The sequence below is a fragment of the Molothrus aeneus genome, chromosome 15 (assembly GCF_037042795.1).
Source record: "Molothrus aeneus isolate 106 chromosome 15, BPBGC_Maene_1.0, whole genome shotgun sequence".
NCBI lineage: Eukaryota > Metazoa > Chordata > Aves > Passeriformes > Icteridae > Molothrus > Molothrus aeneus.
In genome coordinates, this window is record NC_089660.1 from 3976742 (window position 1) to 4001122 (window position 24381).

The following is a 24381-nucleotide window of genomic DNA, read 5'->3' on the forward strand; positions in this document are numbered from 1 at the left end:
GATCCAAAGGTCTGGAGTCCTGGACGCTTGGTGGAACTGAGATAAGGGAAAGGTCAGGAAACACAGGGCAGAACACCAGGGGGAAGGAATGAAAATGAGGAATATGAACAGGGACACCATCCCTCGTGTTCCTAACAGAGCAGGAAACGTTGGCATTTGGAGAGGTTTTAGTTTTGCAGATGCACACTGCAAAGTACTAATATTAGCAGAGCTCCTGGATATGAAAGCAAATATTTTTCCACTAGGTAATCCCTAAAATTGTGTTGTTGTGGATTTGCTTTTCAAGTGAGAAAGATGTTGGAAATTTCCTTCTCTTAGAAAATAAAACTGTGATGATTCAACACAAGCTCGCTCTGTTTAAATCGTGTCAAAAAATAGATCTGCAAGCAAGGATTTTGATTACCAAATACAGAATTTGAAAAATGATAAGCTAGTGAGAGATTGGGAGAATTTAGGATTCCCAACTGAGAGGTCTACAATTGATATTAATCCAAAGAATTGCAAAAAATCTGCTTACATAAAGGACAAAAAAGCATTCAAGGCCAATCTAAGTTCCATTACCTGAATAGTGGGCAAACCTTGAGGAGATATTTGAAGAAAACTAAAGATATAAAGCGTAAAGAGATAACGTACACAGTGAATTTTCAGGAAGCAAACCATGTGTGGGCTAATACCAATCTTTGCAAAGTTGGCTGACTTCCTAGGTAAAGGAAGTACAGTACATCTAGTCTGTGCAGTCATTAAAGGCATTTGGCCTGCTTCCCCGGGGGATGGTGTCACTTAGGCTCAGCAAGGTGGGTCAGGCACTGGCCATGGGGGAGGTGGTAGCAGATGAGCAGAAGGTGCCATGATAGTTTTCAGTGAACAGCCAAAAAAGATGGATTTTTAGGACCAAACTTAGTATTTTTGCTCCTTGCTGTATTACAGGAAAAATTGGCACGTACAGCAGAGCACTGCTGAGTTTTTCAAACATGAGAAGAGCAGGATTCCTCCCGCAGAGCACAGGGTGACCTTCTGGGCTCAAATTGCCTGGGCTCAAACTGGGCTGAGATACAGCGGTGAAGAGTACAAAACCACCCTCTGAGGTTAAATAATGGGGGGTTTGGCTATCAGTTGGCTGCTCAGTTGAAAATTATAGCTGAGGAGAAAGTCCTAATTGCATTTAGGTAGGCACAGGGGAGATGTGAGCCTAGGATGAGGGGAGCCCAGGCTGGGCAGAGCGTATGGGAGCAGAGGGGTCCTGGCACGGTCCCCACTCACCTCGAGGCACACGAAATCCCCTTCTTGGCACACAGCCTTGTATCAATCATTAGCCAGACATCCAGAGCTGGGTAAACACGTTTTTGGCTTTGAGTGGTGATGACAGGCTGGAAGCATTACCTAATGAGGTGGGACCACTTGATAGCGTGGTGTGCTATATATTCCTGCTCCTCCCTGCAATCTTCCTCTCCCGCACAGAGAGCAGGCAGGCTGCACTGGAGGGGTGTCCCTGGCTGTCATGAAGGTGACAGGACTTTTGGTGAGGGCAGCTCTTGCCCTTTGCTGCTGCTTGGGTGAGTATTCACTGGGGTACTGCAAAGATCGATTTGGCAGAGTCAGAGTTGAGTTTTCATTTCAGTAAAAGCCTTTGGGTCTTGCAACATGGAGGAGAGCCTTGTTCCATGAAGAAATAACCTTCCTGAGGGAGGACAGCAAGGAAATTAGGTTTCAAGATTGAGGTTTCAGCAAACACCATACAGCTGTTATCTTCTTGGTTTGTAGAAGCAGTTCTAGTGCAGGGTAGGGGCTTGCACGTGGCAGTCCTGTGTATACAGGCAAAATAAAACTGTAAAAATGGCATTATTACCCATGTGAGCAATATAAATGCAAACTTTAACCTCTAGGTTGAAGAGTAAACTCCCATTGCACTGAGAGTTTACTGTGCTACTCCTGGTAACTGAGAATTATGTATTTGGAGATGGACAGTGCTGGTGGTGATAATTATCTTAAACATGCATGTCCAAACTTTTGAAAGTCAAACATAAAAGTCTCTTAGGAGAGATTAAAATCCAAGAGTATAGAATTGAAAGTACTTGTATCACTTACCAGTAACATTTTAGGGGTGGATAAATAGATGTGCTCTCACAAGGTTTATCACCCCTCAGAAATACAACAAAACTGTATTTAGTAACTTTTAATACATCCTATGGCCATTTACTGGAATAATATAAAACTCCACATTTTCCTAAAGAAAATAAGTGAGTGTTAACTAATCACTGAATTAACTTGTTTCATGAGAATATTTACATATGTGTTCTCTGCATATTAATAATTTGTGGTTCTTTTTCTGTCTCCATTTTTTTCTTTCAGGTGCTGCCTTTGGAGTTCAGGTGAGCTACACATCTATTTATTATGTTCTGTTCAGGCTTCTGGTAAAGTAGAAGCAGTATGTAGCTACCCAGTGAGCACATAGGTTAAATCTAATGAAATCTTTGCAGTTAAAATAATATTTCCCGGTGCATGGTTGAACGACATTTCCAATTTCACGAGAAAGTAAAAGATCCCCATTTTTTGCAATATTTTCGGTTCATTAAATAAAATGAAAAAACAAGAAGTAATTGTACATTCTTATTATATTAACTCTTAGACATAATTTAGTTACTCCCAGCCAAAGGCAGTAGCTTGCCTCCTTGTGAGGAAAACTGTCTTAGGATGACACGCTCGAAAACATCAAACACCGTGACTCTGATAATTGCTTCCATACAGCAAGGCGCAAAGAATTCCTTGCATAAATGTCTATACCTATATCACAGAGAGAAAACCAGCAGGGCCTGAGCTGTGGATTTGTCTGCAGGTTCCTCCCACGCAGCTAGGAGCCTCCCAGAACTCTCAGGAGTGCAGCACGATCTGGAAGGATCCGCTGCGGAGCCGAGGGGCTCCCAATTACCACTGCCTTCATTAGGCACTGTCTCACCCACAGCCAGCCTGCCTCCCTGGACCCCAGCAGAAGTGCATAATCAGAAATTTCTGTAGGGAAGATTCCCTCCTCCTGATAGCCTGAGCAGATTCCCAATAATGGCTCTAATTTGCCTCCCAGCAGCAGCTGAAGGCGTGGTGGTGGTGGGAGGATGCTGGGGGGTTTCATTGCAAAATTGAGGCTGATTCTGAGCTGCTTCCACAGCTTGATTGCAGCCAGTACTCCAGTGGCATTACCAAGGATGGGAGGTCCTGGGTGGCTTGCCCAAGGGACTTGAAACCAGTGTGTGGCACTGATGGCAACACGTACAGCAACGACTGTGGGATCTGCCTCTACAACGCGTGAGTCCGGCTGGGAACCCCACAGGGGCAGGGGTGGCAGCTTTGTAGCCCAGGGATGAGGAGCATGTGCCTTTGCAGCTGGTGACAACACCCCCAGCCTTAAGGTGATGCGGTTCCTTGATCCCTGACACAGCTCTGCTTTCTTCCAGGGAGCACAGCGCCAGCGTGGAGAAGGAGCACGATGGAGAATGCGACCCAAAACCTGTTGTGGTAAGACAAAGTCTGTAATGGGGACAACTCAAACACCATGCAGATGTGGAACAGGATGTGAACAGCTGATCTGCACAGCCCAAAATAAAATCTGGTGATAACCAAAGCTGAGAGGGTTTTTATAGGTTATCTGATACCATCTCTGTTGTTTTCTACTTCAGACTTCAAACCTGTCTAATTGGGAATAAAATAAAAGTAATATATTGGCTGAAGGTTGGATCTCACCACCTGGATACCTCCAGCAGGATCCTATGAAGGATCTCACAAAACCCAAATCACAGTCCTTCTTAATATCCCATTTGCTTTTTTTTTCATTGGGAGAGAATTCCCACAGAATTCCTGGTTTCTACTTTTGATAGTGAAATTGGTTTGATGCTGGATTTGTCCCCAAAGGCTGAGGGAGAGTGAGAAGACTATGCAAGAGCGTTATATTTCATATCAAAAAAGTGTTTTGGTTTTTTTTTTTTCTCTCTATTCCTGCTATTTTTACAGGTTGATTGCAATAATTACCGTAGAGCTGTAGTAGATGATCACGTCGTGGTAGCGTGCCCAAGGATAATGAAACCAGTCTGTGGCTCAGACAGCTTCACTTATGACAATGACTGTGGGATCTGTGCCTACAATGCGTAAGTTGTGTGCGTGGAATGTCCTTCTGAATAACCAGCAAGTTGAGGCTCTCAGAAGCACCTCTGTAAAATACCAGTTTTAAGGCAGATGCCTCTGTAGGTCTCCTTTCTTCTGGCTTCTCATGGTTCTTCAGCCAACTTGAGTTTTCTTCCCCATTTTTTTGTCTGTGCTCATTAAGGGAATCTCAAAAAGAAGCAGAACAGAGACATGAGCAGATCAAAGTGTTGCTTGTAACACCTAATTACTCCTAACACTTAATTTCCATGGGAGATGGGAATATCTGTACTGTTAGCAGCTGCCATCTGCAGGGCACATTCAGAGAATTCAGGCAGTTGTAATGTCCCACAAGGAGGGTGGGACCCTGCTTTGATGTCCCAGTGCCTGCAGGGTCATGGGGAAAGTTATTCTCAATGCTCCCTAACCAAAGCTTTTCTTCCTTTCAGAGAACATGACACCAACGTTACCAAAATACATGAAGGGCCCTGCAAGGAATCTGTTGCTGTGAGTGCAATATATGTCAAAAAATCAATCTGTTGGGGCTGCTAATAAAATCCTGAGGACCTCACAGATTTTGCTAGGAAGCTGCAAGAGGTCCATAGGCCAAGGTGTTCAAGGGTCTCAGTCCATTTTTTGCTTTTCTGCATGGTGGGGGTGGGTTTGGCATCCTCTCTGCTCCAGAGAGAAGGTCACCCCATGCTTACCACACCAAACTGAGGAAAGAGGAAGGAGATGGATATGAGATGAGGAGTTGACTTGTGTCCCCAGGAGGAGGTGGAGGGACAGAAGATTTCTCTTGCCAACATGCTGTGCAGGTTGGCAGTTTTCTCTCTGGAGACCACAAGACTTTCCACCCTCAACAGCAGGGATTCAAAACTCCCATGCTGGTTGTAGTCACAGATGTAGTGAGACTCATAAGAGCCCTAAGCATAAATATTTATAGAGCATAGATTATTGTATCTTTGTCTGAGGCCAACAGTCTGAATCCTCAGAAGGAGAAGCTTCTGTATTACAACACTAAAATTCTGGGATGTAGGAAGTCCATTCTCCAACAGATAGATAACCATTCTTTCCTATCCTTTCAAATCCTGTACTGAACTACAGGGAATCTGATGTGAGAAGTAACTACAGAGTTGGAAAAGTGTGGAGAAAACCAACACAAACTGAAACAGCATTATTCAGATATCGAGCTGTTGAAAAATGTTTCTTACTAAAATCAAGATTTTTTTTTTTTAAATGAGACAAGGCCAAAAATTTAATACATATTCTTGTGCCTGAAGGACGTCTTCTCCAAGACAGTCCTTTTTCTTTACTCCTGGAGAGCTAGGATAATATTCAGAAGTGTAATTTCTGATTGGAAGTTTAGCTTCAGTGTAACAAGGCTTTGTCTTGTTGAGAAAACAGTTGAGGCTGAAATACGGAACAAAAAGGTTTTCAATCAACTTTCCTTGCATAGCAAGGGCTCCTCCAGAGTGATTTGTCCTTATTTTGCCAGGTTGACTGCAGCAGGTACCGAACACAAACCGCCAAAGATGGAAAAAGCTTGGTATTCTGTCCAAGGGACCTGAACCCAGTTTGTGGCACAGATGGCACCACCTACGACAACGAGTGCGCGATCTGCGCCCTCAACGCGTGAGTGTCCTGCCCTGAGTGCTCCTCCTGGGTGCCCAGCACTGCTGGGCAGTCTTGAACTGTCCTGCTGCATTTCTGCTCCTGTCTATTTCTTCAAGTCTCTTAGAAATGGGATGGTTTTGGGTTTGCCTTGAGTTTTTCTGGTGCCTTCTGTGTGCTCATGAAGAGTCATAAGTCATCTCCTTGGATGAGTCTGTGGGCTGAGCAGAGGAAGGAACGATTCAGGATATTGCTTTAAATTGCACATTATGAGGTGGAATGGGCTTGGTAATGAGTGAATTAGCAATTCTGAGCACTTTTTAAAAGTCTGCTTCATGGTTTGCTTCATTTTGAACATGACTTTGACCAAGAGGTTAAACATTTATTTTGCTTCCCTCTTCCAGGGAGAAAAGGACCCATGTTGGCAAAAGGCACAGTGGACGATGCAGAGAGAAGACTGATGAGGTAAGGGTTCAATATAAGGTTTACTCCTCTTAGCTGCATCAACTGAAGGGTTCCCCGAGGTGACATCTGCTCTGAAAGGGAGCTGGCCTGAGGTCTGGCTTTCTCCACCTGTCTACAAAGTCTTGTCAGCTCCTTGTGTTGAGGATGCTGACAAATCCCACCTGTCCTGAGGCAGGTGTCCTCTGGGCCCTCCTTGCCCAGCAGCTCTGGCAGATAGGCTGGATGAGAGCTATGCACAGAGTCCTCACAATGAATTCACACCTACAGCAGCCTCTGGGGTGGGGACATATTCTGAAATGTGGAGCACACCTGAAGTTTTGATTGGAATGTATCAGCTGCTGTGTAGGACATGCTAACACACAAATGTGGAAGTCATTCAGTTTGGGCTTTGATCTTCCTTTAATGATGCCCTTCAAATGCAAAGTCCAAGTTCTTCCACAGCACAATTTAAAAGGGGTCACGTTTTAAATTTTTTAAATTTTTTTTGTCTTTTCTGGCATATCTTCTAGTTGGGACTGACCAAGGTGCTTAAGCCAGGGATTTGGCAGTTTACACACAGTGCTGTGCAGTTCCCCCGTGTGAGAGGGTTCAGGCAGAGCTGACTCAGCCTGGTTTAGTAAGAACTGAGTTGTGGCACTGGTGCTGTTAGAGACATGGCAGAAGATTATGATGGAATTTTTTTTAAATTGGAGAACAAGGTCTTCCTCAGGTTTGATGCTGCTGCTTTTTTGTAGCTTGACTGCAGTAAATTCCCAAGCAGAAAGGTGAAGGGTGGCAAAGACCTGGTGCGGTGCCCCAGGATCCTGCACCCGGTGTGTGGCACAGACGGGTTCACTTATGACAACGACTGCAGCATCTGTGCCCACAACGTGTAAGTATTGCACACAGGACTCTCTTCTGGAGTGGCAAGCCAGGGCTAGTGCTCCAGAGGGCTTTTCTTTTGGTACTAACATATCTGTGTTCCTCTGAAGACCTTGTCACCTGGATTTTGTTCCCTGATGTTCTTTTTGCTCCTTGGGGGAGTGTGGGAGAGTCAGCTCTCAACCTGAGCACTCTGTGGGCACTGGGCAGGAGAAAGAGTGGATGGGACTGTGGTATTTGGGCAGAAGAAAGAGTGAATGGAGCTGTTATATAACACACAATGAGGAGACCTGACTGGTCTGTTACCACTTAGAATTACACTTTCTAATGATGGGGAGAAGCTGGTTCAGCAGGCAGTCAGGTGCCTCCTTTATCATATATAGTGGTTATGGGTTTGGTTTGATTTCTGTGGGCTCAGGTGGGCTTTCCCAGGGCTCAGGTGGTGAGTGTGCTGACCCCATCCTCTCCCTTTCAGACAACACGGGACTGATGTTAAGAAAAGCCACGATGGAAGGTGCAAGGAGGAAAGCACTCCTGTAAGTGCTCTTTTAGCTGTTAAATAAGCACCATCCATTCTCTCTGCAGTCTCCAGGAAGACCCTGGCTGGGCTCAGTGCACCCAGGGATGGTGCACAGGGCTCATGCTGATGCTGTGCTTCTCCTCAGCTGCTCACAGCTGACAGTGTGCTGTACAAGAGGGAAAGAGAGGATGAGAACAGGCCAGGACTTCAGAAACAAAATGTCCCAGTACTGCCAATCTCTGAACAGAAATCATCAGAGGCAGCCCAAGAACCATGCAGCCCATTTTAGCACAGTAGGAGAAGAGGCAGAAAGCTGTGTTAGATGTCTGTGTATTTATTCAGTGCTAGGATTTCCATTGCACTAGACAGGCAGGTTAAAAAAATCCTTTTACTCTGGTCAGCCAGGACAAATCTGCTCTCAGGTATGTGTACAGAAATAGCTTTATTATCCTGCACAGTAACAATATGTGCTGATAATATCTCAACACATTTATTCTGCTTATGCAGAGCAGCTCTGAAGCACCAAAAATAATTTCATGCGTCCTGAGGGACTGCAATATATTTTCTGTAGAAAAGGCACGTTAAAATGTGATCTTTGCTTTAATTTGTTCTTGGACCACATGGGAAATATGGATAATAAGAGACAGTGCACTGGGGAGACTGTGCAAAATGACAGTGAAGTGTCAGTGATGCTTAGCTAATGTAGAGTGATTTCCAATAGGTGTTTGTCTATTGATCCTCAAATTTTTAAACTTTTAGATTTTATATATTGTAAATATTTTTGCAACAGAAGCTGGTGAAACACTTCTTGCTGCTCTTGGAAATGCTGTAACAAAATCTTGGATATAGTAAACTGTGTCAAGCTGCACTCAATGTCAAACACTTCAAATCAGGTTCCTCAGGCTGAGTTAGGGGATGTTTAGTTTAGAAAGTAGGAAAAAAAAATCTTCAGTGAAAGTCTTGTCAGTAAGTGGAACAGGCTGACCAGAGAATTGGTGGAATTGCTGTTTATTGGAGCTGATCAAAGGGCATGTGGATATGGCACTTGGACATATGGTGAACATGAGGGTTCTGGATTAATGGTTGGCCTCGATGATTTAAGAGGTCTTTTCCAATCTTTATGATTTTATGAATGCTGGATTTAAAACTTGTGCATGTTCTGCTCCAGCAGAATAATCTCTTTTACCAGCTGTTCCCTCTGCTAGCAGAAACCACCAAACTACAATTACATAATCAATTTCTAATGCAAGTCTAAACTTTTAAAACCCTCTGATTTTCCCCTGACAAAGACCTCTAAAATCAAGAGGACCAGAGTGGGCAGACTGTTGCCCTGTTCTTCTAAGTTCTTCTAAGCTTTCTGATGTTTACATTTTTCTAATGCAGTTTCTCACATGCTTTTCATGTAAATAATGATTGTTATGCATTCTTTTCTGGAGGAAGAGAGAATTGATAGACTTTTAGTTTGACCAGTGTGGTTGGAGAGGTGGCAATTTCATCCTCCAATCCATGGTCACTTGTGAAGTTCTATAAATATCGGAGTTCAGAAATAAACTGCCCCTTTTTACATTAGACATCTCAGTGTGTGCATGTCATTCATTTAGTGTTGTGCTGTGACAGGCAGACTGCAGAGGGGACTCTGACCCCAAAAGTGACCACGGTTGCTGTTTTATCTGTCCAGGTTGACTGCAGCACGTACCTGAGCGGGACCAAATCCGGAGAGGCCATCGAAGCCTGTCCCTTCATCCTGCGCGAGATCTGCGGCACAGACGGCGTCACCTACAGCAACGACTGCGCCCTGTGTGCCCACAACATGTGAGCCCTGCAGGCCCCCCTGAGAGCCACACGGGGTTATTTGCTGAGCATTCTTAACTCTGCTTTCTCTTCCAGTGAATATGGAACCCAGGTTGCCAAGAAGCACGATGGAAGGTGCATAGAAGAACCTCCTCAGGTAAGTGGCATCTGAAGGACAGGAAGAGTTTGAGCAGGTGCCAACTGCACAACCTGAGCAAATGCTGGGTGGCCTGGGGGGTGTAGCCTCCACGGGGGTCACACTTGTGCTGCCCTTCCTTCTGTGGGTGAATATCACCCTCCCATGAGCAGGAACATTGTGCACTTCCTGCACACCATCAGGGAAAGAAAGAGGAGAGGACAGGTGAGGATTGAGTTATGAGACAGGGAGATGATAAATGGTTAAAGGCTTTACACAGAGAATCCTTTTCCTACAGCTCTCAGTCATAGCTGCTGCAGGAACTTAGCAGAATGTTTTGGCAATATGGGCAGGGGATGCAGAGGGCCCAGGGAACCCAGTGCTCTCTCAATGCTTGTGTTTTACAAAAGGATGTTTTGCAAAGATTAGAAAATTGCCCATGTTTTGAATTCTGATATCTAAGGTATCAGGGGATTCAAACCCACCTCTGGTTTTCGGTTTGGTGTAGGTTGGTTTGGTTTTTTTTTTTGGTAAATGCAATGTAATCTAATATATACCAACATGAATCATGTAAAAATACCAGATTAGCTATATTTGGCCAGCTCTAAACTATTTACTCTCACCGGGGAATAGAAGAACAAAGCCACCTCATTAGCATGTGTTTGAAAGAGTCAACATCCCGAGTCAGATATTTCATTTCTATACAAACAAACTATGAAATGTCATTCCTTTGTTTCCCGAGTACGCTCTGTGCTCAGGCCAGTTGAGATACATAAATCAGGAATGTGGAGTTCACACTGGAGAAACTGGGAGTGCTAAAACACAAGGCCAGCTCCTCAGCTGACGTAAATCAGCTTCCACTGCTGTCAGTCCTGCTGGCAGCTCTCAACACTGGGAACCATCCCATTGCAACAAAAGACCTGTCAGCACATCTCCCCTCCATTCTTGTGGGCCTTGAAAAACACCTTGGTCACAGTCAGCCCCCTTGCAGGAAGTGCATAAATCGTGCCATTTTGATTTACAGATTATTTCTGAGCTGCCTGTTGTAATATCCTGGTGGGTTCAGTAAGGTATAGGGGCATAGTGATAAATGCAGGGCTCAATGAGTAATGTCTACCTTCCAGCCTTGATTCAGTCTTCTCCAGGGAAGGCTGTGAAAGGAAATTGCTAGTTTTCCATGAAGAACGAGTTAATATATAACCACAATTTGTCATCTGGCAGAGGCATAAGCAGGGGGGATGTGCTGGGGGCTCCCTTGCACTGAGCAGAGCCGTGGCAGAGCCTTTGCTGTCCTTGTTTTCCCCAGCTGAACTGCAGCCAGTTCCGCAGGACCACGCTGAAGGATGGCAGGGAGCTGATGGCCTGCACCATGATCTACGACCCCGTGTGCGGCACTGACGGCGTCACCTACGCCAGCGAGTGCACCCTGTGTGCCCACAACATGTGAGTGCTCCTCTTCCTCCCTGTGTGCCCACAACATGTGAGTGCTCCTCTTCCTGCCTGTGTGCCCACAACATGTGAGTGCTCCTCTTCCTCCCTGTGTGCCCACAACATGTGAGTGCTCCTCTTCCTGCCTGTGTGCCCATAACATGTGAGTGCTCCTCTTCCTGCCTGTGTGCCCACAACATGTGAGTGCTCCTCTTCCTGCCTGTGTGCCCACAACATGTGAGTGCTCCTCTTGCTCCCTGTGTGCCCACAACATGTGAGTGCTCCTCTTCCTGCCTGTGTGCCCACAACATGTGAGTGCTCCTCTTCCTCCCTGTGTGCCCACAACATGTGAGTGCTCCTCTTCCTCCCTGTGTGCCCACAACATGTGAGTGCTCCTCTTCCTCCCTGTGTGCCCACAACATGTGAGTGCTCCTCTTCCTCCCTGTGTGCCCATAACATGTGAGTGCTCCTCTTCCTCCCTGTTTGGCTCTGTGGGAGCTGGGTAATCTGCAAGGGCTCTCTCTGAAACCTTGTGCTGAAGGGATTCTGTCTGTCTGTCCCCGTTTTCCTGCTTGCCTTGCTCGGTGTTTGATATGAGTGTTCAACCCCACAGAGGGGTGCACCAACAGGGGACAGTGTCTGGTCTGTGAGGGCAGGTTTTTGTTAGTGCTGAGCTGGTTGATCTGGAAATGTCTGTGACTCCGTGGGAGTGAGGTTTGTTCTTGCTCTGTGGCTGTAACAGGGAAGGCTGTGGTTAATAACAATCTCTCCTTCCTCCAGGGAGCATCGGACCAACCTTGGCAAGAGAAAGAACGGACCCTGTGAAGAGGATATTACAAGGGTGAGTGGGAAAGGATGGGAATGAAGAATGAAATTCAGGGTCTTTTACATTCCTGGGGGACTGTCTTCTGCTCTGGGCTACAAATCAGGAGGTGGTGCTGTGCACACCTGAGGAGATCCCTTGGGAATTTCACACTGCTCATAAAACAGCCAACATCCATCCCACTGCTCTGCAATAAAGCAGGAAGAGATGTGGCAGTGAGCAGAAACAGTACAAGATCACATCTGCCATCAGGAGGACACTTGGAGTTGGTTATGATGGTGTTACAGCCAGTTCCATTTCTCAGTGGGGTGTCATTCCTTATGCTGGGGGGGTCACACTTTGCTCTCAGGCAGAGGGGACTCAATCCCTACCTTCTGTGTGCAGGCCCTTTGCAAGGACTTCAAAGAAGTCTCTCCTATGTGCACCCTGGAATACATGCCCCACTGTGGCTCTGATGGCAAAACCTACAGCAACAGATGTGCTTTCTGCAACGCCTACCTGTACGTATAGGAGTGAAACCTTTCCTTTCCTCATTGATTCCTGCACCTGTGTGAATGCAGGGCTGACTCATCATGCCTTCTGTCTAACTGCTTGGGGCATATGCTGGACATTCACAGGTTTTTTGCATTGTAAGGGAAATGAGAAGGGCCCATTTCTGTGATCTGTACCTGGCCTCCTGTTTGTTAGCTTTAGAAGTATTTTATTGATTTTCAGCAGCACTAATCTGTTCCACAAGCTCACAAGGGTGTGTGGAAATTACTTCACCAAACCAACTGGATTGTACCAAATGAATGAAAACAATAATCTTTCCTTAAATTAGGATAATGAAAGGGTTTTAAGGGGTTTTGGGGTTTTAAGGCTGTTCTTTATCTCCAGTCAACCCTAAGCCAATGCTTGGGCCAGTAAAATGAGGAAAGGGGCATCAGCCATGTCTAATTCTCCTCTCTCCTTTTCTCACCAGGGAAAGCAGGACAACTCTCAACATCATGAGCTTGGCTGAATGCTAAGTCTGTGCTGGACTTCAGCCCAGGAAGACAAACTCCCTTCCACGTGTCTTCCCAAGGGCTGACCTTCTCTCGTAACATCCCTTCAGTCTGCCTTGTTTCCTTAGCTCCTGAAGCACTTGTTCAATAAACTGACTTGGCAAGGTTCCTCTGTCTCAATGCCGCATCTCTTCCCTTCTGCCTCATCTCTTCAAGTGCTGGATGTCTATTTTTCTATTGATGTTCTCCACTGCCAACCAATGTGGATAGAATTTTCTGGCCATGTGTCAGTGCCAGCCCTGCTCTGGTGAGGACCTGGGCTCCCCTTGGAGCTCTCAGTCCTTTCCTTGCTACTCAGAGTCTTCTTGTCAGTGTTAATCTTCTCAAACCATGATATCTCTGTGTGACGTGACCACAGAGTCCCTCTCTACAGTCAGTGCAAGGAGGCCTTTGCCTCCAGAGCATGGTCCACCTCCTCCACAGGGACATGCCAAGGATGCAGGTGGTGATTTGCTCTTGAGGAGAGCACTTTTTGCTTGGGCTAGAAAGGGAAATTGGCTGCCTGGGCAAGAGGTGCCCTGTCCTTGTTCCCACTGCCTGTGGAGCCTGTCCCATGGCAGAGACAGCAGCTGCTGCCAGGAAAGAGGATCCCAGCCTGCCTCCACTGAATTTGTCCACAAGCTCAAGTGCAGTTTAAGGATGTAATCTACAGGAGGGGAATCTTGAGCTCCATTCAGGTCACAGGCAGCAGAAGTGTCCACTCATAAAATAACTTTATTGATGCAACAGAATATCTCCAGGACAGCTGGGCAGTGATCACCCCTGAGGTGGGGGACAGCCCTGGTGCATCACTGAGCTGCTTTTTAAAGTCACTTGGAAAGGAAAAAGACGCAGAGGTTCACTTGTGACCAGTTTTAACCAAATGTATAACAAGTCATAGGAAAAAAATTCTGCCTGATTGTCATTTTGCCTACTTTTTTGAGGCCAAGTTGCTCAGGACCTGGTGATATAATTATGTCATTGAGGTGGTACGGGTGGCAGGGAGGCAGGGGGACCTTGGGGCTGCCCTTCATCTCTTGGCTGTGCCATTGCCTCCACACGAGGTCACCAAAGCTATTGCAAGTCTAATATTTCAGGGATTCTTCTGGACTGCAGTTGGTGCCTCCCTGATTCAATGTCCCATTGTAGTTCACCAGAGAATAACACAATTATTTGGATCAACTTGGAAAGTCACTCTTTGAATTGTCAGGCTAGAAGAATAGGCTGAAGGCAAATGTTCCTGATTTGGAGGTATTGGGGGTATTGTACCAGGGAATGAGGCCACAGTACCTCTGTGCCATTAGTGTCCATTTTCAGGATGATTTGTAACTAACAATGGCCTATTGTGCTTCTCTTGGGTCCGTGTCCTAAAGCAAATGTTCTTTTGGTTTATATAACCTTTTTGCCATTTTCTGCTCAGGTGTTTTTGCAGAACATGCTGTTTTACTCTTGTTTAAGTGTTACTTGGTTATCCTCAGGGATAAGACCTGGATAATTTTTTTCTTCTTGTGGACTTTGGCAGCCTTTCACTTGGACTGTGCTCTGACCACTGGCTTTTGCAAGCCTTTGCAGTAAACTGTCAAGAGCCAACTCGATGGCATTATCTTGGCACAGCCAAAGCCTTCTCTGTGGGGCTCATTGTCTGGTGACACCAAAGGCAAACAAGAATTCAAGGAGGCACGAAGTTGAGATTAAGTCAGAGCCATCCAAGGAAGCAGCCAAAGGGGTTAGAGGACAGAGGTTTCCCCACAGAACTCACCAGTAGGTTTCATGTCGAAGTACATAATGGAATAAATCACTAAAACTGGGCCAGGAAATGGGAAAAGCCTGACATTGGAGTTTAAATATCCCCCAGGCTCAGGGGGTGTTTTATGAAGCAATATAACTATAAAAATAGGGCAGCCTTCTCAGGGACAGCGTGGTTTTCTGTGCCTTGGAGTTGTTTTTCAGCTGTTCCATGGTTACTGACTGAGTGTATGTTACTTAGATGATTTCTTTCTGCTTTGTATTGGAAATGGCCTCAAGTTGCACCAGGGGAGCTTTAGATCAGATGTTAGGAAAAATTTATTCATGGAAAGGGTTGTCAAGCACTAGAAGAGGCTGCTCAGGGAAGTGATTGAGTCACTGACCCTAGGGAGATTTAAAAGATGTATAGATGTGGTGCTTCAGGACATGGTTTAGTGGTGGCCTTGGCAATGGTAATGGTTGGACTTGATGATCTTAAAGGTCTTTTCCAACCTAAACAATTCTATGATGAGGCAAAGACAAGCACATTCCAGAGAGAAAATTAAATTTTTGTGGCTTAGGAGAGAAGTAGAGCAATACCAGGTTTCAAGTGCCACTGAGACTTGAAAGGTGGTGTCAAGGCACAGTGGACTGAGCTGGGAGCCTGCTTGGGCACAGACAGGAGTGGCTGGATGGGTGGGTGTTACTGTGGTGGGAAACAGAAAGAGGTGACAGAATAGTTGAATTTGGAAGGGACCCCTGGAGGGCATCTGGTCCATCCTCCTGTCAAGAAGTCCCCAGTCACCTTATGAGCTCAGTGTTTGCCAAACTGCAAACAGCAGCCATGGCTGTGTGGGTGACAGATGTTTTCGTGCTGCCCAGCCTGCTGCTCCATCCCTGCTCAGGTGCAGGATGCTGCAGAGCACCGGGGCTTTCTTACTCACCTTGAGCTGCCTGAGCAGCTTCAAAATAATCAGGTTTGTCTCAAAAAGCATTCCACAGTCATGCTGGGAAAGCTTGGTTTTTAACCTGGAAAGAGGCACTGAAAGGATCAGGTGCAAGCACAGACCTAGTCCTGCTTTGGTGGACTTTTATTTTTGCTCTCTTGCCATGAACAGAATCGGCCTTATATGAAGTGAAGGAAAAAAATGACTTTGCAGAGCCTGCAGAGGCTGCAGCAGGAGGCATGAGAAACGCCGCTGGTGCCGCTCCAGAGGCTGCCTGGCAGCCACAGCCCTGGGCTCTGGGGAGGGGGATGGAGCTCCAAGGCTGGACCAACTCTGACGTGTTTCACACTGGTGACCATCCAGCCTCAGGATCTGTGACCCGTAAGTGTACCAGAACATATCACAGAGGCCATGTTTTAAAAATATAAATGTCCTCTCTCTTTCCGTGTTTGTCTGACTTATCTTTATAGTGTTATCAATGTTTTTTGAGTCTACAGTCATTTTTCTTGCAACACAAAGAGGGGGAAGAATGAGACGAATCATTTAAATTTTGATTGATAAGTGGAATGTAGAAAACAGTACTTAGTCCTTTCATATTGAGCTGGGAATTTTTTTTTCACCTTTTATCAGCACTCACACATCTGCAACTTGTAAAAAAAAGCCCCACAACTTTTCCTTGAGTGTGGCTGTACCTAAACTTCCTTCAAACCCGTTATCTAAAAATCTGTGCCTTTCAAAATTATGTCTGCTGATAATTTGCCTTGGTTTAGCTATTTTTTCATGTGCTGCATTTGTTAGTGAGGCATGTGGATGGGCTCAGACACTCTGTCACTCTCTTGAGGGATGCTGGAGAGTGACAAGGCTCATCCCACTGATTTTTAAATATTCATTTCAGAAGAATATTCAAATTATTTTTAAAGCATTTTTATAACCATATGTTCCTCAAAAAAAAAAAAAAAAAAGAAATCCAGAAATAATTATTCAAACTCATTGTATCAATTGCACCATCCTATTTAACTGACAGTTGGCAAAGAAAATAGTTTGTGAACTTAAAAAATTTCCTTGGACCTCTGTATTTAAAGAAATATATAGCCCTGTTATGCACCCATTTCATCCATCAATATGTTCACACTCAGAAATGTTCATTCTCTTGCTGTAATTTAATGTTTGATACAGTTTTATTTGATTCTTTGCCATGCCCTGGGCTCTGGTTGCGTGCTCTCCGCGGATCAGCGAGTAGGGAGGCAAAAAGCAGAGAGCAGCAGTGGAAGGAGCCTGTCTCCAGCTGGCAGACATCCACACAGCCCAGGAGGGCTTTCCACAATTTCACCAGCTGAGGTGAGGCCCCATGATTTTAAACATAACATGAAACTGCAAAGAATGAGTGTTCACACAGTGTGCTGCTTCCTGCCTATTTTTCATGCATAGAAGTAAAACGTTAATTTTGTTCAAGCCCCCTGAAGGATGAGGAATGTTTGGATGAATTGCTGTGGGCTCTTTCTTGCATTCCCTTTAAAGCTGGGCTGCAGCCCATGCCCCAGGGCCATTGCTGGGGATGGCCAGTCAGGGCCCCCTGACCAAGTGCTGGAGCAGATCCGTGGCACAGATGGTTCCACTTACACCAGTGAATGTGGGATCTGTGCCTATAAAGTGTCATTCTGAAGGAAAGAACATGCTTTCTGAGTGACAGTTCCCTAGCCCCTAGCCTCTCCCTGTGCTTTTCCAATTTATCCTCCTTTTCTCCATCTCCACTTGCTGTTTGTGCTTGGGGGTAAATCACGAAGATTTAGCTGAGAAAAAAAAAAAGCTGAAGAAAGTATCTGGGGTGGAAATTCAAATGATGCAGCACATTCAGATGGCAGAGGTTTGTTGACTGATAGGTTTATAATAGTCAGAGACAGTAAAACCACTTCATTGTTGGTGGTTAACTCGGGTGAACTCCCCATCACTTGCATCATTTGGGACTTTTATGTACATTCAGCACTCGTGTCCCTTTGGGAAAACGGTCATACTGAGCCTCTAATGGCAGACTTTCAAAAAACACAGGGCACTCAGGGCCTTGGGAGCAGCAGTGCTTCCAGTGCCTAAGAAGGAAGGCAAAGGAAGCAGCAGCCTGAACTCCCATTGCTCTCGGTGGCAGCATCCCAACGGTGTCAGCCGGGTGCTGAGCAGGCAGCGCAGGATTGGACGTCAGTGATGCAGATACCTTCTGTTGACATTTTATTTGGCAGTGATTTAACACGAGCTTTCTAATATTGCTGTTCTCCACAGGCTGCATTCCAAAGTAGGAAGGGAAGGAGTGCAAAATGATGCAAAATATGAGACAAGTAGGAGAAATATTTCTTTGCTTTAGGAGCATTCGCAAACAGCCTCCACTGACAGCAGCAGGAAAGTGCAGAATAACACGTTTCAAGACCAGAAAAGGAGGCACACAAAGCCTCTGCAGAGATCAGTGCATTCAGTTCTCCTGAGATAAGAATGTTTTGTCAGATTGCAAATGGGGCAGTGCCCAAACCAGGGGAGGTAGGGGCCCTATGATCACGTATAATATAGCAGTTGTCAAGCATATATAACTTACTAAGTAAATACTTGGTTATTTTGGGTTGCTTTGCTGCTGCAATAGTTCAGAGAGGGTAGAATTCCTGCTGTCTACCTCAGTTTTACTGTAAAATGGTAAAATCCTGTAATTTGGCATCCTTTGCCTTTCTGTCAGCACCAACTGTGCTTCACCCATGTCCAGATGCAAAGAATCAGCCAGTGGTCTCATTAAAGCTCAGCTCTGCAGAATAAATGAAATTGTTGCCCTTTCTTTTGATGTTAATAATGAAGATGTGTTCAGTGGTTATGATGCTAATAGTTCTTTAGCTATAGAAGTTCTTTCCATCCAGTTCAGCCTCTCCCAGCCAAGTGTTGAAGCTATAGCACCATGATATATCCTGCCTCTCCCCCTCTCCTCCCTGCTGTTCCCGCCAGGAAGAGCAGTGAATTTCCATTCTTAACCTATTGCACCTCTCTCTTGTTGCTGCTTTATTTACAAGAGCATTCTTAAAAACCAAACCCTCATTCATCCCATATCCCAGGGGCTCCTGGTTTTGTTCCCACACAGGAAAGCAAGCACCTTCACTTGTCTTTTCCAAACATTGTTCCTCATATGCCTTTTTGCTGGTTTGTTGGCTGATAAGGTGAGGCCTGGGGGCATGTTTTTTTGTGGATGGTTTGGGTGTGGATGGTTTGGTGCTGTGCTTGCTTCTGTTCTGCATCATCCTGTGGTTTCACATGGAAAAAAAGCTTTGCATGAGGATGTGATCCCCTGATTTTTCCTGGGACAGAGTGATGCCTGCAGGTAATAGTGGCCCTCCTGGCTGCTTCCTCCCATATGGGATTTTTGCAGGGGGACATACCCTTGAAATGTTTATCTAACTTAACCCCCCCTTTACAGCAATTCCTCTGCTACATATCACTGTCTGTGTATAAACTTCTTCCCCCTGGTTCCCCCAAGTTGGGCAGAGCCTCAGCTCACCCTGTTCTGAGCTCAACGAAGCAAATCCCAGACCCAAAGGGCTCGGTTACAGATTTATGGATGATTGCAGACCTGGTGCTGGTCCAAAAGCCCTGAGTCCAAGGCTTTGGCCATTTACCCAGGGAAATTCTCCCTTGGTTACATACTGCTCCATGTAGAGCTTAGGAAAGTCACTCCTTTTGGGCTCTGATCAAGAGCATGAAAGGAAACTGTAACTCATTTACTGCCAGACCTGCCCAAATCCCCAAATTGTGTGTTACTTACCAAAAGGAAGGAGATGTAAGCATTGAAGGTTAATTATCCTTTTGTCAAGAACACTTTGTGATCTATAGACATATCTGTCAATCTTACAAAAGAGAACTGAGGGGAGTGAGCACTGGAGGCATGTCCCCATGATAAATTAATGAGACATGGCAGCTCACTGTGAAGAGATGATCCCTGTGCTTCCAGTGAGACAATAACCTGGCTCCCCAGCCAGCCTGGCCACAGATTTTGTGCTGCAGTCACATCCGGGGTGGTGATCCCTCTGTAAACAAACTCTGCAATGCAGCTGTCCAGGGATCAAACCATCTTCCTTGAGGCCTTCACTTTGCTGCTCCATGTGCAGCAAGTGCTCATCCCAAACACCCCAGAACACTTTTCCCAACCCACTTTTCCCAGATCACTTTTGCCTGCCAGTCAGTTAAAATATCTGACTTCTGCCTCTCAGCAGTGACACTCCTTGGTGGGTCACAGAGCTGCCTGAAATCCGAGGGACACGGCCCCAGTCCCCCTGCTGTGTGCTGTTCTGGTGATGGGAGTGCTGCTACATGACTGGTAGCTTGAAAATGTGTTCAACTATTCCCCTGGTTTATATAACCTCAAAGCAATTTGCTTTCATAGCCGAACATGCTTATTCATTCTATTTTAACTGTGCATTGAGCTATAAATATTGTCTCATTGCAGATAAGAATCTATTGAGTTTTATTATTTGTTTTTCTACCTTGGGAAGATGATTTTCTCCTGAAGGAGACTTTCCCAGCCCTAGCAGTGAAGTTGCCTGATTGACTCTGTCCTGCCAGGCAGCCATGAATGGTGTCAGTCTCAGGTCAGCTGCCACTTCCCTGCAGCCACCTCCTCATTGTTCCTGCTTGGGCTCTGGCAAAGATGAGATGAGTGCTCAGTGATGCAGAGCTGAGATCACTGAAGTGTTAGGGAAACTGATTAAACCAATGATTTCCTGTTCTTCTGATCAGCTGCAGGTTAATACCTCAGTGTTACCTCCAGCCCACCTTCCTTGCAGTACATTCACTTCAAAGAGCAATAACCTGGGTCAGTGTCCAGCCAAATTGTGTGGGTTGCTGCCTCCTTTTTCTGGCGCTCATTGTAGCATTGTCCTGCTTCCCCATGAGTTACTCCTGTCTTCTGCAGTGGAGCCCTGACCTGACATCCTCATCATCCAGAAACTTCTCAGAGCTGGAGCACAGCCCGAGCTGGGCAGGTGAGGGATGGGGACGTGTCCTCAGAGCTGCTGCTGAGACCCTTGTCTTGTCCAGGCTGCAGCACAGCAGGGAAGTGGATGATATTTTGGCACCTGATTTTCCCTGGTGCAGATGACTTTTCTTAAGATTCAAACGCTCTTCTGGAGAAGGGTTGTGGTGGCAAAGTGCTGGGCTCCTGCAGAAGTGAGGAGACTTTGAAATCATTGAGAGCAATAATGTCTTGAAATGTGCATGGTTTAGTGTGTGGTTTTATTTTAACAATGATTACAATCCACTCTTTCTGTTGTCCATGTTTCTGGTCACCCCCTGTAAAAAACATTCTGGGAGCTCTTTGTAGAGCTGTGACTCTTTAGTAAAGGCTGGAGGAAAATTCTGAGAAGACTCTCCTGGGTCATAGAGAAATATTATGATTTTTTTATTAATAACAGCTATTTATAGGAGAGAGGATTATATAAGTACAACATAAATAAAATAATTCAAGTTGTAAGAGCTCTCCAGAGGTCTCTGGCTCAAACCCTGATCAAAGCAAGGCCAAAGTCAGAGGCAGGTCAGGGTGCCCAAGGCCTTTCTTTTTCAGTTGGGTTCTCAATAGCACTGAGGAAGGACATGCATGGCCTCTCTGCTTTCTGTGCTTGATCCTATTCATGACAAGGAATAATTCCTCACATTCATTCAGAATTTAATCCTTTTGCCATGCAGCTTAGAGAAGACTCTGGCTCTGCCTTATCTCTAACCCCATCAGGGAGCTGCAGACAGCAATGTGATCCCAGCAGCCATCTATTCTGCAGGACGAAGAAGCTCAGCTCCTTCAGCTTTCCTGGAATGCCCTGTGCCCCTGTCCCTGGGCAGCCTGCCTGCCTCTGCTGGACTCGTTCCCATGTGTCAACATCTGCCCTTGTAGTAGGGCCAGATTCATTCAATTCATTGCAAAAGTAATGTGAAACCATGTTAGCCTTCACCTGCAGGGTACAAAGTTCTGCCCATGGTCTTATTAGTTCAGGAAAACATCCACTGGCATTACCTGGATCAAGTTCTATTTAATAAGTTCATAAACACATGGATATGTTTTGATAGTGAGATGTTTTTAATCATATCAGTGACTTTGTTTGCTTTATTGCTCAGTTCAAATGAGGCCTTCAAGCACTGGGTAAGAGGCAGAGCTTCCATTTGTGCTGCATTGGTTTCTCCAGGCATGTGGCTCAGTGCAGTTATTTGCCACACTGTGGCCAAAAGAAAGCCAGAGATGAAAACTGTAGCCTGAATTGTGTCTAGCAGGAATTTTGGAGTGATTTAGAGGCATTTTCATGAAAGAGCTGCAACCAATTGGTATTTCCCACCTTTGCAGCAGTTATTTGTTAATTAAATAATGTGACAAACCCCAGGAGTGTTTTGAAAAGTGTATTAAATGATTTGCCATTAATTTATCAATGTGTTATTTATGCTGAGGAGTTGCATATCTGCTATGGAAATTCTTCAACCTCAGTTTTGATTCTTTCAGAGAATAGGAAATTGATACTGAAAAAAAACTGAAATGGGAAATGTAAAGCAAGAAATTACATGAGTAAGTCAGAGAGGATGTTGTATAATGGCCAAATCCTGCCCTGGTGTCAGCACACAGGCCTCATGGTGCTCAGGACCATAACAGGCAGCACCCTCAGGTGTGACACTGCCTTTGCTTACCTGCAGATTACAGAATCGTAGAATTTTTGGGCTTGGAAGAGACCTTAAGGATAATTTTGATCCATCCCCTCTGCCATAGGCAGGGACATTTTCCACTGTCCCAGGCTGCTCCAGTCCCTGTCCAGCCTGGCCTTGGGCACTGCCAGGGATGGGGCAGCCACAGCTGCTCTGGGCACCCTGTGCCAGGGCTTCCCACGAAAGAATTTCTCCCTAATGCTTAATCTAAACCTGCTCTCTTTCTGCTCAAAGCCTTTCCATTCCCCCTTGTCCTATCACTCCATGCTCTTGTCCAAAGTCCATCCCCAGCTCTCTTGTAGGATCTCTGCCCTCGTGCTGGCTGCTGCACACAGAGGATTTTCCTTTAGCCAAATGGTCATTAGCCATATGCTGCATCTGGCTTTGAGGATTAGAAGACCATAATGAAGTGGATTACAGCAGATCAGTGGCAGAATTGCAGACCAAATCCTTTTCTAACTGTTCTTCCAGGAGCAGCTAAGGCCTGAGCGAGCTGTCCTGCAGCATGAGCTCAGCCAGCTGTGGCATTTTTCCATGCTGTTATCAGAGGTGGGATAATCTGGAGCTGTAACCCTGGGTGGGGAGGCTGTGGATGCTGAATGGCTGCAGGCTGTGCAAGTGCCTAAAAGCTGGGGATTTCTGGGTGTCACTTTTGTGGCTTGCCTAGGGGGGTACCTGTGAGGCTCAGGTGTTCCCCAGTCACCATTTAATTGTTGCAGCTTGAGTCTCCCTGAAGTGTCTGTAGGTGAGGGAGAGAAAGAAAAGATCTGCTGGACATCCAACAGGCATTGTGGTGGTCAGAGAAAATCTGAGTTGCCTGGGGCCAGTGCCAGACCTAGAGCTGAACCCAGGAGTTGAAGTGGAAAATTTTTCTGTGGTGTAACACGCGCCAGACTTTGGCAGGAAAATGCTCTCCACTCATCAGGAGAGGCTGGGCTTGCCCAAAGGACAGCACTGTCCAGGGCTGGGGCTGTGAAGGCTGGTGAGGGTGGTTTGGAGAGGTCTTGGCTGGAGGAGGCAAAGTCCATATTTAACCCAGAAAGATGTGGCCCCCTCCAACTCTGCACAGGAAAAATCAGCAACTGTGACATGTAGGGAGCAGCTTCAGTAACTCCTGCACACGCTCAGGGAAAAGTGTTTGGCTTCCAGAGATGCTGCTCACAAGACACATCAGGGCAATATATCCTGAAGATGTGCCAAATCTGTCTGAAATATTCATGCATGCTCCCTGTAATTTATAGAAACAATCACAGCAGCATAATTATTTTGATGCTTCTCCCTGTGAACAATCTCATCTCTTGGATGTGAAAATGTGACCTGCATATCCACACAGCCTTGCTGTGGCCTTCTGGGCATGCCAGGAGAGGTGATTCCATGCACTATCCAATATATCCATGTGAGCATCAAAATATGCCCTTTAGACTACTGTGGTGGATCAGACAACAACACATTTGCTTGGGGTGAATTTCAATGATTTCAGATGAATTTCATTTGTCTTATGGGTGGTGCCTGGTTCATTAAAGGCAGCACCTGTAAAGCACCTTTTGCTCTGCACCTCCCATAGTTCTGAAGTCTACCCTAAGCACAATGCTTAGCTCCCATGACCCCCCAAAAACCCCAAGTACCCTTGTCATTTTGAACCTGTGAAAGGGATGGGGAACAGGTTACAGGCAGAACCCACTCCTGCAAAATTACAGCTACTAAAACAGCAGAGGTGCAGACCTGCTCCTAGGCAGGAGCAATTTGGAGATGACACAAAGGCTGGTGGTGTGAGACAGACAGGGAAATGGGGACAGATTCTATATTTTAAGTATCATTTTCTAAAATATCTGCAAGAGGAAAGGACCTACTGTACTTTCAGGTGTAGCTGGTGCAATGTAAATAGGTTCCCAAACCCTCAGTGTCTTTTGTTCTTCAGCTGGCTTGGCAGAACACCCTGAATCCATGTGTTTAACTGGGACTGGGTCTGTAAATAAGTGCTCCCTGTTGCTAAGGTTCAAGTGACATTTTTAGTGGCATTTGACAGATTTTTAAGCTGCTTTCAAGTCTTCTACTGAGCTCTTCTATACCCAGGCAGTGAACCTGTCATGAAGCCTTGGCTTTACTAAAACTGGTGCTAAAAATGTTTGGATTCATAGGTTGGACACAGTCCTGCCAGACTTGCCTGACAAAGCTTAACTGGTGCTGCTGATGGCAAAGCCACACCTGACCTGTGTTTGTACCTA

At 45.7% G+C, this 24381-nt stretch overlaps 1 protein-coding gene across 1 annotated transcript; it reads left to right on the plus strand.

The window, feature by feature from the left end:
* The first annotated feature begins 1465 nt into the window (after positions 1–1465).
* Positions 1466–12866, plus strand: LOC136562995 (ovoinhibitor-like). Its single transcript, XM_066560123.1, has 16 exons — positions 1466–1553; positions 2350–2369; positions 3161–3297; positions 3447–3507; positions 4000–4133; positions 4578–4635; positions 5627–5763; positions 6147–6207; positions 6942–7078; positions 7544–7604; positions 9267–9400; positions 9476–9536; positions 10822–10958; positions 11724–11784; positions 12151–12266; positions 12728–12866. Exons 1-16 carry the CDS (start codon positions 1499–1501, stop codon positions 12771–12773), a joined length of 1416 nt encoding a protein of 471 aa, XP_066416220.1. The 5' UTR covers positions 1466–1498; the 3' UTR covers positions 12774–12866.
* The last annotated feature ends 11515 nt before the right edge of the window (positions 12867–24381 follow it).

Coding starts and splice junctions, on each gene's coding strand:
- LOC136562995 (XM_066560123.1), top strand. CDS start 1,499: ATGAAGGTGACAGGACTTTTGGTGAGGGCAGCTCTTGCCCTTTGCTGC. Junction 3,508..3,999: donor GCGACCCAAAACCTGTTGTG/GTAAGACAAAGT, acceptor CTATTTTTACAG/GTTGATTGCAATAATTACCG. Junction 4,134..4,577: donor GGGATCTGTGCCTACAATGC/GTAAGTTGTGTG, acceptor TCTTCCTTTCAG/AGAACATGACACCAACGTTA.